Here is a 12,995-nt window from a genome sequence, read left to right as displayed (position 1 = left end):
AGGACAAGCAGGTGCTCTTGTTACATCCTCAGAGACTGCATTTAACGCGGCGTCCAGCCCAGAACGGATCAAGGCGACTTTGTCTGCAAAGAACCGAGCAAATGCTTCACAGCGCGTGACCGAATTGTCAGCGGGGTATAAATAAAGGGTATAAATAATCCTTTATTTATACCTCGCTACCATCTCCCGCAGGACTCGGTGCGGCTTACAAGAGGCTGGGCCCAAATACATCAATAAAACACAACAACAATACAACAATAAATAACTCATAAACAAAGCAAAACAATAACAATAATATCATGACGCAATAATATCAGCAAGTCAAATGCATATGCTCAGGATTGGAGTTGAAGCACTACCGTTAAAATAACACACACACAACTCTCTTTAAAGACTGCTCAACCAATTTTTCTAAGTATAGAGTTGTCCCAGTACTCTTCTTACACTTGAACCTGTTGCACAAAACATTTGCTTTGTCTGTATGATGTTAAAGGCAAAGGCTTATCCTTGACATTACGTCTAGTTGTGTCTGACTCTGGGGGGTGGTGCTCATCTCGATTTTTAAGCTGAAGAGCTGACATTGTCCATAGACGCCTCCAAGGCCATGTGGCTGGTATGACTGCATGGAGTGCCATTACCATCCCACCGCAGCAGTACCTTTTGATCTATTCACATTTGCATATTTTCGCACTGTTAGGTTGGCAGAAGCTGGGGCTTACAACAGGAGCTCACCCCCGTTTTCCGGATTCAAACCGGTGACCTTTCGGTCAGCAAGTTCAGCAGCTCAGTGCTTTAACCTGCTGTGCCATCAGGGGCTCCTGTCTGTGTGATCCCTCCCGTATATCCATTTTTGCAGAAAGAAACCTGCCTAAACCAATTAAGTTTGCGAGCAACACGTGTGTTCAAAGGGACTGTTTAGGGAATTTTTTACACAATGGATATTACACCCATTCAGAATAGGAGATGACACACTCCCCACCTCTTGGGACATTGCTCTGAAAAGAAAGATGTGCTGCTCAAGGAAGTGAGAGAAATCTACCCCTCAAATGGAAAATCCACTCCTGTAAGAGTTATTATCACGGGGAAAAGGTATCTCTACTGAAGCTTTATTCTCAATCCTGGTTTCCACAACAAGGCAAATTTTTCAAAATCCAATTATCATAGGGACAGAAAGTGAAGTTAAATCTTCTAAACAGGGGCAGAGAGAGCAAAAAGAAACTTATACAGGGGTGCTAACCCTTCCCTATGCTGTCCAAAACATGCATGCATGCATGCATATATATATATATATATAGAGAGAGAGAGAGAGAGAGAGAGAGAGAATGAAAGAGAATGAGAGAGGGGGGAGGGGGCTAGAGTTACAAATGTACCTGTTCTGACTTGGAGACCCTGGTGGCGCAACAGGTTAAAACTCTGAGCTGCTGAACTTGCTGGCCAAAAGGTTGGCGGTTCGAATCTGGGTAGTGGGGTGAGCTCCCATTGTTAGCCCCAGCTTCTGCCAACCTAGCAGTTCAAAACATGGAAATGTGAGTAGATCAATAGGTACTGCTTCTGCAGGAAGGTAACAGACCTCCATGCAGTCATGCTGTCCACATTACCTAGGAGATGTCTACGATCAGCGCTGGCTCTTCAGCTTACAATTGGAGAAGAGCACCACCCCTAAGAGTTGGGCATAACTAGACTTAATGTCAAGGGGAAACCTTTACCTTTACCTCTGACTTACATAGAAATACAACTTAAGGAAAAAACCTACATAACCTATCTTGTTTGTAACTTGGAGACTGCTTGTAGTGTAAATGCAATGTTGAAGTATTTCATATTCTCCATCTTGTTTTTGAGGATGAACATAAATGGCTTTGAAAATCACAATATCTCTCAAGGTTCCACGCTTGGAATGCAAGCTATTGCCCGTATTCCTTTTTTCATCCTTCAGCTATCAGACTTGGCATGTGCTGCCCCCACACCCTGAATTGCTCTTGACTTAAAATAGTGCCAGTAAATTCAGCGTAGTGTTAGAAATGTCTCTGTCTTGAGACCGGCACAGTTGGCAGGTTTCCACCCATTTCCTAGCAATATGCATCTAAATTTAACATACTGTTAAAAATGTCACCTTCTTAGGGCCTGCCTGCCTGCCTGCTTGTTGGCAGTATTGTACACTCTTTGAAATGTTTCAGCCCTTCCAGCAGGAGTTTTTCTTCCACAAATTTAGCACATGCCCCAGTTTTTACTACACTGCTTCAGGTTTGGATTTATTGCAGGTTTAAAATTTTAGTGGAAAAGTTCACAAATTGTATCACCAGGTACGGGGCTGTCCGAAATAGCTGCCCCCGCCTTCCAAGAATGTGCATAGTTTCCAAGGTTAGTCAATTTATTTTGGCACCTGAGGCCTCAAAACCCAGTTAATACCTGTCCTCGTCCCTAACAGTAAAATATAATAATAACAAAGCAGATAACTTTACAACTTACTGCCCTTTCATGTCACTCCCAATCTGCAGCTTGAGGCATCTGCTTCACTAATTATAAGGCAAACCTCATAAGCTATTAAAAAATAGGCCCGTGTTGTTTAGTTGAAGGAGTTGTTACATATTTTTAAGTCTCTTTATCAAATAAAAGCTGGTTCTCTGATTAGAAGACACATTAAAAACAATAGATACACAAATCTGGATCACGATTGCTGTTATTGATAAAGAAATTTTTTGCCCTCTTATATACAGTTAAAGCCAGGCATGGGCAAACTTTCTAACTGGGAGAAAGGGAGTTCTCCCCAAGTGCCCTCCCTGCCCTTTCCTCCCCTTTTTCTTCTCTTTTGGAGGAAGAAAGTGAAGGAAAGACAGGAAAGATTTGGATCCCAAAAGGGTTAGCTTTAGTCAGGATGAGATGGTGGATGGGAGAGAAAAAGTGTATCCATGAAACCCTGTATTTCCTACTCCTGATATAGAATCCTAGAGCTGGAAGAGACCTCCAAGAGCCAGTCCAACCCCCTGCCATGCAGGAAGACACAATCAAAGCACTCCCGATATCCTCTGCAGGAAAACCTCCAGAGAAGGAGATTCCACCACACTCCCAGGCAGCCTATGCCACTCTCCAGGAAGTTCTTCCTAATCTTTTCAGTTGAATCTCTTTCCCTGCCATTTGAACCCATTGATCTCATGTACCTTGGTCTCTAGAGCAGAAGAAACTCAACCCCCCCCCCCATGGGACACTCTTTAATATCTTAAAACATAGTTCTTATGTTCCCTTTCTACCTTCTCTTCTCCCAGCTAAACATCCCCAAGGAGGAAAGGAAGAAGGAAAAAGAGAAGGGTGGAAGGAAGGAAGGGAATGGAGGGAGGGAGGAAAGACAAATGGGAAAGAAGGAAATAAAGAAGGAGAAAAAGAGAGAGGGAAAGGTGGAGGAAAGAGGGAAGAATGAAAGAGTAGAAGGGAAGGCAGGAGGGAGAAAGAGAGACCTAAGGAAGGAAGGGAAGAATGGAAGGAGGAAGGAAAAAGAGAAGGAAGGAAGGACAGGATGAAAACCTGAGAAAAGAGCCCAAGGGGGTGCATCTGGTCCCTTGACCTGGGTTTGCCAATACCTGGTTAAAGCAATGGTAATCCCAGTAGTAAACTATAGATTTGAGAGCTGGACTGTAAGGAAAACTGAGTGAAGGAAGGTAGACACTTTTGAACTGTGGTGTTGGAGGAAAATTCTTAGAGTTTCTTGGACTGCAAGAAGACATACATATTTCAGGAAATAATGCCTGGCTGCTCAATGGGGGAAGGGCATTAGAAGCAAAGATGAAGTACTTTGTCCACATTATAAGAAGACAGGAAAGCTTAGAGAAGACAGTGATGCTGGGGAAAATGGAAGGAAAAGGAAGAGGGGCCGACCAAGGGCAAGATGGATGGATGGTATCCTTGAAGTGACTGGCTTGACTTTGAAGGAATTGGGGGTGGCCGACTGGGAGCTCTGGTGTAGGCTGGTCCAGGAGGTCATGAAGAATCGGAAGCGACTGAACGAATAAACAACAAAAATACAGTTTGAGCACTCCTTATCTGGAATTCTGAAATTCGAAATATCCCAAAACCTGAAATTGTCCACATGGGTGACTGAAGTAGTGACACCTTTGCTTTCTAATGCTTCAGTGTACATAAACTTTGTTTCATGTATCCAGTTATTTAAACTATTACGTAATTTACTTTCAGCATGTGTGCATAATTTTGATAAGAAATATGAGTAAATTTAATGTTTAGACCTAGATCCCATCTTCATTCAAATTTAAGCACATTTATTCAGTTAGTTAATAAGGCCATCTTTAATTGGTCACAGAGGTAGGTTTTTAAAAGGCATAGTTGGAAAACACTGGTTCTATAAAACTCAGGTTTTTATTTCTGTTTTTATTACCTTTATATCTCATCTTTCCCTTGAAAATGGTACTTAAGATGGCTTATGATAAAAATGCAGGCAAAATGCTAATTAAAATGTAAATACACCAAAAAAGTTGTACATCATCTTTTATCGTCTCGATGGCCAGCAATGAAAATGCTCTCCCATTTCAACTGGTAATGAGGACTGTCTATTCTTGCCCATATTAAAAACTTTAGAATAGGCTGATTAGTTCAGTCCTTTGATAGTTGTCTTTTGAATAGGGCATGAATAATGTATCATCTTTCTGTAGAGAATCAAGCAATATCTAGTTCTGAGGGTGCCAAAATAGGGAGACTACTTCAAAGAGTAGTAAATTAACATTCGGCTTATACCATGTGCAGTTACATATGGTGATGGAACATACATCCATCACACAGATACATGTGTGTGTGTAGGTAGATAGATCGACACACATATATACATATGGTACTCGAATACATACATTCATACGTGATGGTTTCATGTGCAACAATCCATACCTAATTGACATACCATTTCCAGTGTGAAAATTTACTCTTTCTTTGCAAGGTATAATTGGGAAGCAATCCTGGTTCAAAGCCTTGAATCCACAAAACCTTTTTTAGGCCAACTAAAAAGCACAAAATACACCGTGCAAGCTCCAAATTCAAGGTCTTCGACTCCAACATAGCACTATATCTATATCTTTTGTTGTGGAGCTTCAAAAACTTGCATTATACAGGATTTTTCAAAAAGATGCACCCAATTTGAAATTGCCGTATATCTGCAACTATGACCCACCAATGAATGAAACTCTTACCACTTGAAAGAATGGAGCTTAGAATTACTCCCTCTAGAAGCCTCTTCCAGTGCACAAAAATCCCCTGGCCTCAGTCAATCGCTAGGACAGTCAACGAAATGTGTTATGTTGTAGGGCTGCCATCTTGCAGACGACGGAGGCTAAGGACTGTTTGTGTGCTAGAAGAGTCATCTAGCAGTAATCCTTTAGACCTCTACGCCTCACTTTCATTCATTTCAAATCAGGTCCCTCTATTGGAAAAAGACTGTATAATTTTTGCTTTGTAGTTGGCCCCTCAAAAGACATTGCTGTTTTGTCAATTTCATATTTTTACTGAGTGGCCAATGTGGCTGCCCTGAATATGTTCCTTGTGTGTTTCAATGTGTGTTATTTCAAATAGCAGAGTGATTAAGAAAATGACACCTAAGAGCAGTAGGACGATATTCCTTAAGCTCATTATCATTTAAGGCAGTGGTTCTCAACCTGTGGGCTCCCAGATGTTTTGGCCTTCAACTCCCAGAAATCCTAACAGCTAGTAGACTGGCTGGGATTTCTGGGTGTTGTAGGCCAAAACACCTGGGGACCCACAGTTTGAGCACCACTGATTTAAGGGTTTGTGACTGTAGTGGTGAGGATTTGGTTACGGCCCATGTTGTGCAAAGTGGTGGTTCTTTGATCTGGTTTGCTTGTTTGTAGCATGCATGATGGATACCCAGATTTAATGTCACGAGCAACTGCAAACTCACGAAGAGGCAGGCAGAATGAGAGCAGAGTTTGTAAAGCTGAAGGGCATTTTTTCACACAAGACACTAAAAGTGCTACAATGCAAATAAAAAATACCCCTGAGCTCAAAATTCTCATTCAACATAAACACATATCTTTTTTCCAGCATTTGTTTTCTTTGTTTCCCCCTTTCCCTCCTTTTAGTCCCATTTGGGACCCTGGTCTACCCACATTTGCACTGAAATGAGTTTGAATGATCTCTCTTTTTGTGTTGTGTGACAGTGCTGTTATCTTAGTGGTAACATTCCTTATTCTGCAGATCATTTCTCTTGCTTACATGCATCATTTTAAGGTCATATGATTTCTATTTTTCTTTTCACCAGTCATCTTTACTGTCCAAGTCTGCCTTAAAAAGCTATAGCTGTGAGAATGGGCCAAGCCTCAGGAAATCTGTGGTTGAAATCTTTCTTCACTCATTAATTCAGTAGCTCAGTTCTGATGGAACAATCCTAGTCAAATAAATAACAAACCAGATGTTTGTGTATTTCTTTCCATGTGTGTCTTCATCCTAAGCCTTGACTGGACCAGGATGCTGTGGGGCAGTGTTCCTCAACCTTCCTAATGTCACGATCCCTTAATACAGTTCCTCATGTTGTGTGACCCCCAACCATAACATTATTTTCATTGCTACTTCATAACTGTAATTTTGCTACTGTTATGAATCGTAATGTAAATATCTGATATGCAGGATGTATTTTCATTCACTGGACCAAATTTGGCACAAATACACAATACACCCAAATTTGAGTACTGCTGAGGTTGGGAGCGGGGATTGATTTTGTTATTTGGGAGTTGTAGTTGTTGGGATTTATAGTTCAGCTACCATCAAAGAGCATTCTGAACTCCACCAATGATGGAATTGACCCAGACTTGGCATATAGAACTCCCATGACCAACAGAAAATACTGGAAGGGCTTGGTGGGTATTGAACTTGAGTTTGGGAGTTGTAGTTCACCTACATCCAGAGAGCACTACGGACTCAAAACAATGATGGATCTGGACCAAACTTGACACGAATATTCAATGTGCCCAAATGTGAACACTGGTAGGGTTTGGGGAAAACAGACCTTGACATTTGGGAATTGTGGTTGCTAGGATTTATAGTTCACCTACAATCAAAGACCATTCTGAATCCCACCAACGATAGAATTGGGCCAAATTTCGCACACAATCCCCATGACCAACAGAAAATACTGGAAGGGTTTGGTGACTTTGAGTTTTGGAGTGTTAGTTCACCTACATCCAGAGAGCAGTTGGAGGACTTTTGGTGGGAGGATTTGCTCTCTGTTTCCAAAAAAGAAGAGGTCAGGCAGAGAGATCTTCAGCTTTATCTGGCAAAGGGGTTCCTAAGACCATCAGAAATGTCTTTTCTGATAGTCTTTGGTGACCCCTCTGAAACCTTCTCGCAACCCTCTCAGGGGTCCTGACTCCCAGGTGGAGAAACACTGCTGTAGGGTCAAGGCCCCATTCAGACTTGACTTTGAGTTAAGAGGAAACCCTCAATTGTACAGTTTCCAGATTCAGTTGTGAAGTTGAATAAAGACAAATCTGTGAGCTATAAAAGGGGGCACATATCTCACTCAGCCTAAGATTGTGTACCCTCCAGTCAATGATCATTTCCTCCTCCTCCAAAATTTTCTCTAAAAATATGAATCCGCAGACATCAGGCATGTAGGACTTGCTTTGTGTTTGCTGTGTTTTATGAGAATCCCGATTTCTGTCAGCTACATCTTGGTGCAAAAGACATAATCACTGAAATTAATAAATTTGGAGTCCTGGAGCTTTTGAGTGACAAACCAAAGCAAATTGAACTCGGGCTCCTTTCACACACAGAAATCTATTTGTGGCTTCCTCGGGCATTTTTTTCATTTCAGAAGAATAATGTATAGGCAATCATCCATGTATGTGTGTGTGTTGCATCTATGTAAGCGTTTCTCCACCTGGGAGTAGGGACCTCTACAGGGGGTTGCGAGGGGGTGCCATAGGGGTTGCCAAAAACCATCAGAAAATACTGTGTTTTCTGTTGGTCATAGCGGTTCTGTGTGGGAAGTTTGACTCAATTCTATCATTGGTGAGGTTCAAAATGTTCTTTGATTGTAGGTGAACTATAAATCTCAGCAACTACAACTCACAAATGACAAAAATCAACACACACACCCCCCATCCCCACCATTATTCAAATTCGGGTTTTGTGCCAAATTTGCTCCAGTGAATGAAAACATACCCTGCATATCAGGTGGATTGATTTGGAAGATGACGTGAAACGGTGAACTGTTTTAATGTATGTATAATTGTTTTTAATGTAGGTTAATTGTATATTGTGCTTGTTTTATTGTTTGGCACCGAATGGTGCCTGTTGGTAGACATCCTGAGTCCCTCTTCGGAGGTGGGACGGATGGGCTAGAAATGCTCCTAATAAATATTTACATAATGATTCATAACAGTAGCAAAATTACAGTTATGAAGTAGCAACAAAAATAATTTTATGGTTGGGGTCAACACAACGTGAGGAAATGTATTAAGGGGTCATGGCATTAGGAAGGTTGAGAAGCACTGATCTATGTCATCTTGTTGCTGGGCTTGATAAAAATAATGGAGAGTGTGAAATGCTTGCCAATTAGCACAAATCACGCAAAGACCTATCAATATGTCCATATCTGTTTTCTGCCTTATCTCCATTTTAAAATATAGGTGTTATATTGCTGCTTTTAACTTGACAGGAGTTAGTGTCATGTTTACCAAAATAATGTATGTGAAGTCTATGAAAGGCACTATATTAATAATCATGTTTATGACTCTGAGCCTGCTTCAGGCCTTTGGAATAAACTTTCCCTTTTTAAACGTTCAGAGCCCGGCCCTGCTTAAAATACAACATCTCAGCAAGAAGTCAGCTGGAGCTGTTAGTCTGCTTTCCTTGGGCACTCCCTGCAAAACCATGTCCGTTTGCCATTCCTTTTTATTTCTGTCCAATTTAGATGTTATGTTTGATTGTATTCTCATTTGAGGCTTTAGAAAGCCACAGCTGTAAAAAAAATGGCAAGTGGAATGGCTTTATTTGGTGTTGGAATAAATCGCTGGACGATGTGAAGCCACTTTCTCCCTTTTTTTTGCACTCAAAGTATGTTCTGCTGGTGTGCAGATTCGCAGACCTTCTTTTCAGGGCCATTATTTGCATTACTCACAGAAACTGGAATTCCAGTAGTAATAACCAGAGCCTGTTGAAGGATTGTAAGGTCATCTTACATTCATCTCCTTGTATACAAAGAAAGGATTCCTTTTGCCCTCTAGATTTCTCTTTCAAGACTAACCTTTCCTGAACTATCCCAGAATGTAGATTGGCAACCCTTTGCTGACCAGATGTTTTGTATTTCAGCACCCATGATGCCTTACTATTGGCCAAGCTATAAGCGTCTAATAAGAATTTTAGGCAAAAACATAATTCCCTCACTGTATTTCCCTGCACTTTTCATCTTGTTATGTCAGTAAACTTAGAAGTTTTTTTCAGCATACTCATAATACATGGATGAGACTTCCCACTTTCTTCGTGCATTATTTATAGCTGTTGCATTAACAACTAAATTGTTTGCAACTTAAATCACCACTTCTACCTGAACTGTGACAATATGTCTGTAGACTCTGTCAGATTTCTGCAGCAGTGTTAACAACAAATGGCAAATGCAGCAAAGTACAACTCCAAAGGTCTTGTGAGTCATCAGATCTACCTCCTTGCCCTCAGGATCAAAGGTTTAAATGTGAAGGAAAAGCACATGGTACAGTCTTTCTTGGAGAGTACAACTTCAGATGGCTGGAGGGAAGAAAGCATGCTTGATCATTGCCATTTGTAAGAAAGCAAAATCTGTTTTTGGAAAGCTAGCTTTCATATTTTCAGCTTTAAAGAATCTTCTTAAATCTTGTGTCCCATATTATCTTTAAAGTTTCCAAGGAAGATGCCTTTTTATGTTAAACTTCATTATGGTTAAGGTGGCATTATCTAAATTGGGTTTTGTTGTAGCACCTCTTAAGCCTCCCTGGTGTCTTCCTCCATTTTTTTTTACTGTTAAAAAGTTGAGATATGTACAATCAGTTCTTCTTTTCCCAACAGATACACATTTTTCTGTTCCTGGTTTGAAAGTGTTATTTCCTGTTTAATTGTGCGGTACTTACTTTCAAAGTAGTTGTTATACTCCAGAAACTTCGTTTTCGTGGCTACTGCAAACTATGTTGAATTGTTTGAGACTCTGTGAGATATTCATTGAAAAACTGTAGCAAAATGTGTTGCAGGATATCCTGCAAAGACAATTATTTTGCAGTTTAATAAATGTTTTCTATATTTTTATGATAGAACCAATTAGGAAATGACATTTGTAACCCAGGAACAAAAATCATGTTGCATAGTATTATTTATCTTCACATAGTTAGAACTAGTTCTTTGTAGGCTCCATCTAAAACAGTGGTTTCTAACCTTTTTTGACCAGGGACCATTTTGACAACATTAATATCAAAAGGGTTATGAATCAGTTTTTGATCAATTTTAGATTCAGTTTGGTTATGTTTGGCTGATTCAGAAATTGCATTGGATAGACCACATCTACTCTAGTTTCTGATACAAAACATATGCCATCCAGTAATCACCATCTGCTTGCCCACAGAAAGCCATATTTAATCATCTAGAGCCGCGGACCTTATTTTAGGTCTTGCGACCCACAGATTGGGAACCACTGATCTAAATAGTGTATTACTTTGCCATGATCACCTCTAGGTGCTGAGGGCACAAGGTAACAGTGGTTTTCCGGCATGATTAGTGTAGTTAGAAGCAGCACACAAATCTCTCAGCAGTTGTCCTTTGGTTATTCACAATACTTGATTTGTCACGCCTTAGGTCCTTTTCTGAGTAGAGCAGGGGGATAGGATACTGTTCTTTCCTGACCCTTCTGGCAATATATCGTCGCTTGAGCCTGACTCTCACTCCTTATATATGTATATATGTATGTAGGCATGTCACATTCCTCTGCAAAAGGGTCATAGAGTCTGACTAAGGGGGTGGGAGGAATTGAGATATGGATAAGCAGGAAAAGAACGTGTGATCCTTCATATGTATTTTGACTTTTAAAAAAATTAAATACTTCATCACCCTATATCTAAAGATCTCAGGATAGTGTACAAAATCAGATAACTTTACACAATGTAAGATTAATAGTATTCCAGTGTTAAAATAACACCAGGAAAATAGATCTGTTGAGCTTCTATAAGGTGTAGGGCTTAGAGGCAATTTTGGTTCTCCTAGAGTTTTTAGAATACACAGCATCCCAACCAATATGGCGGTTGTAATCCAAAAACACATTGAGGACCACAGTTGTCTAGTCTCAGACTTGGGGAATGAACAGAGGAAATGTTTGAACAGCTTAAGTTGGTTTGGGTGGATGACCAAAGGTTCCTTGAAGGAACGTATGTGAATTTAAGTGCAGTGGGATAAATACTGTGGAGTCAGCATGTGTGGTGTAGTGGTGTCCGAGTTGGAGTAGGACTCTGGGAGACCAGGGTTTGAATTCCTGCTCAGCCATGGAAACTCATTGAGTAACTTTGGGCAAGTCACATTTTTTTATGAACACATATTGCCAACAACAGCAACAACAAAAATCTATGATGGCTACCTTGAAGATGCATAACCAGAGTGATGCTATGGTAAACTTGAAAGTAAGAGAAAAAGTTTGTGCAGGTTCTGGAACCAGAAGAGAAAGCCAGTGAGATATGTAAGGAGTGTAGTTGCATGGTCTGACTGACAAGAATTTTTCTTCATCTGCTCTGTTTCTTGAAAACTCTAATGTTATACCTTTCATGGTTCATATATTGCTGAAGTGGTGAGGACTCTATGGCCATCTAGATATCAGACTCTTTTCAGCCCACACAAGACTAACATTCAAATGCTAGAGTCTAATAGTATTCAACTATTAAAATAACTCCAGGAAAATGCATCTGGAAGTTCATAAGTTTCCCATCCTTGCTCTAATGCATCGTATCATTTTTACTCTGGCTGTTTTTCAAACTAAAATTGAAAATAAGTGCCACAGGCCCATTTGTTCAAAGCTTTTAGTTGTTTGTTGTAAGCCTCTACAGCCTCACTTATGATACCATTTGATGAATAACTCAAGGGTCCTAATTTAAGCCAAAGGCCCAGTACAAATTCATTTTCTTGAATCAACATTATGATGTTTTTAAGCGTGTTTTTGTTTTTGTTTTTGCAGATTGCTTCGCAACGAATAAGCTCAGTGGATCTCTCATGTTGCAGCCTAGAGGATCTGCCTGCCAATCTTTTTTACAGCCAGGACCTAACGCATCTTAATTTGAAGCAGAATTTCCTAAGGCTGAACCCTAACTCATCAACATCCAGAGGACTTAACGAGCTACAAAGGTAAATTGGTTTTCAGCTGCTGTGACCACCACCCAAGAATATATTTGTTCTCACTTACTCCCCATCCCTCTTTTTAAAAATGGTTTCAGAGATTCCTTGAAAGCTTCTTTCTGTATTTCTATCAGAGCCTAGCTGGGTGTGCCTCTTGTCAGACTGTCATCTAATTTACACAGTGTGATTATATCATGGGAACTCAATTGACGCAAGTGTGTTCAATAGTGTGCTGCATTACACTGTGGGTGGAACTTCTTGCCAAAAGTGGCCAAAGATCAGAGAAAATGGGGCATTCCTCCACAGATAATTCTTGATGAAATCACTTTTGCTGATCAAAATGATAAATGTGAAGTGTCTCACAGAGACCTTTTGTTGGTCCATTTGCCTGCACAAATCTATCTTGGTCTTTTTGTTGCACGTTCTCTTTTTTGCAAGAGAAAAATAATCAACCCCCTCTTCTTGTTTGTAAGGTTTACTTTCCTGTCTGGGCTCTTTAAAAGGTATCCTTTCCTCATTGCAGCAGTGTGAATGGGGAGTTATTTGAAAATCAGAATGTGTCTAATTTAACTCTAATTTAATTCTAAAAGGCCTTTGTGGGCATTTATGTGCTACATTTAGTCCACAGACTATACAGTGTCTGCCAGTTC

At 40.3% G+C, this 12,995-nt stretch overlaps 1 protein-coding gene across 1 annotated transcript in view; it reads left to right on the top strand.

Annotated features, from left to right (window-relative positions):
- The window catches only part of PHLPP1 (PH domain and leucine rich repeat protein phosphatase 1), a 210,259-nt gene that overhangs the window by 115,257 nt on the left and 82,007 nt on the right, over positions 1 to 12,995 (top strand). The window contains exon 4 of the mRNA XM_060774717.2: positions 12,188 to 12,354. Coding sequence (XP_060630700.2) covers positions 12,188 to 12,354 — 167 coding nt within the window. The remainder of the gene's footprint in view (positions 1 to 12,187; positions 12,355 to 12,995) is intronic.

This window comes from Anolis sagrei, chromosome 4 (genome assembly GCF_037176765.1).
Source record: "Anolis sagrei isolate rAnoSag1 chromosome 4, rAnoSag1.mat, whole genome shotgun sequence".
In the NCBI taxonomy this organism is placed as follows: Eukaryota; Metazoa; Chordata; class Lepidosauria; order Squamata; family Dactyloidae; genus Anolis; species Anolis sagrei.
Note: the sequence above shows the minus strand (reverse complement) of the source record. Positions and strands in the feature narration are given on the sequence as shown.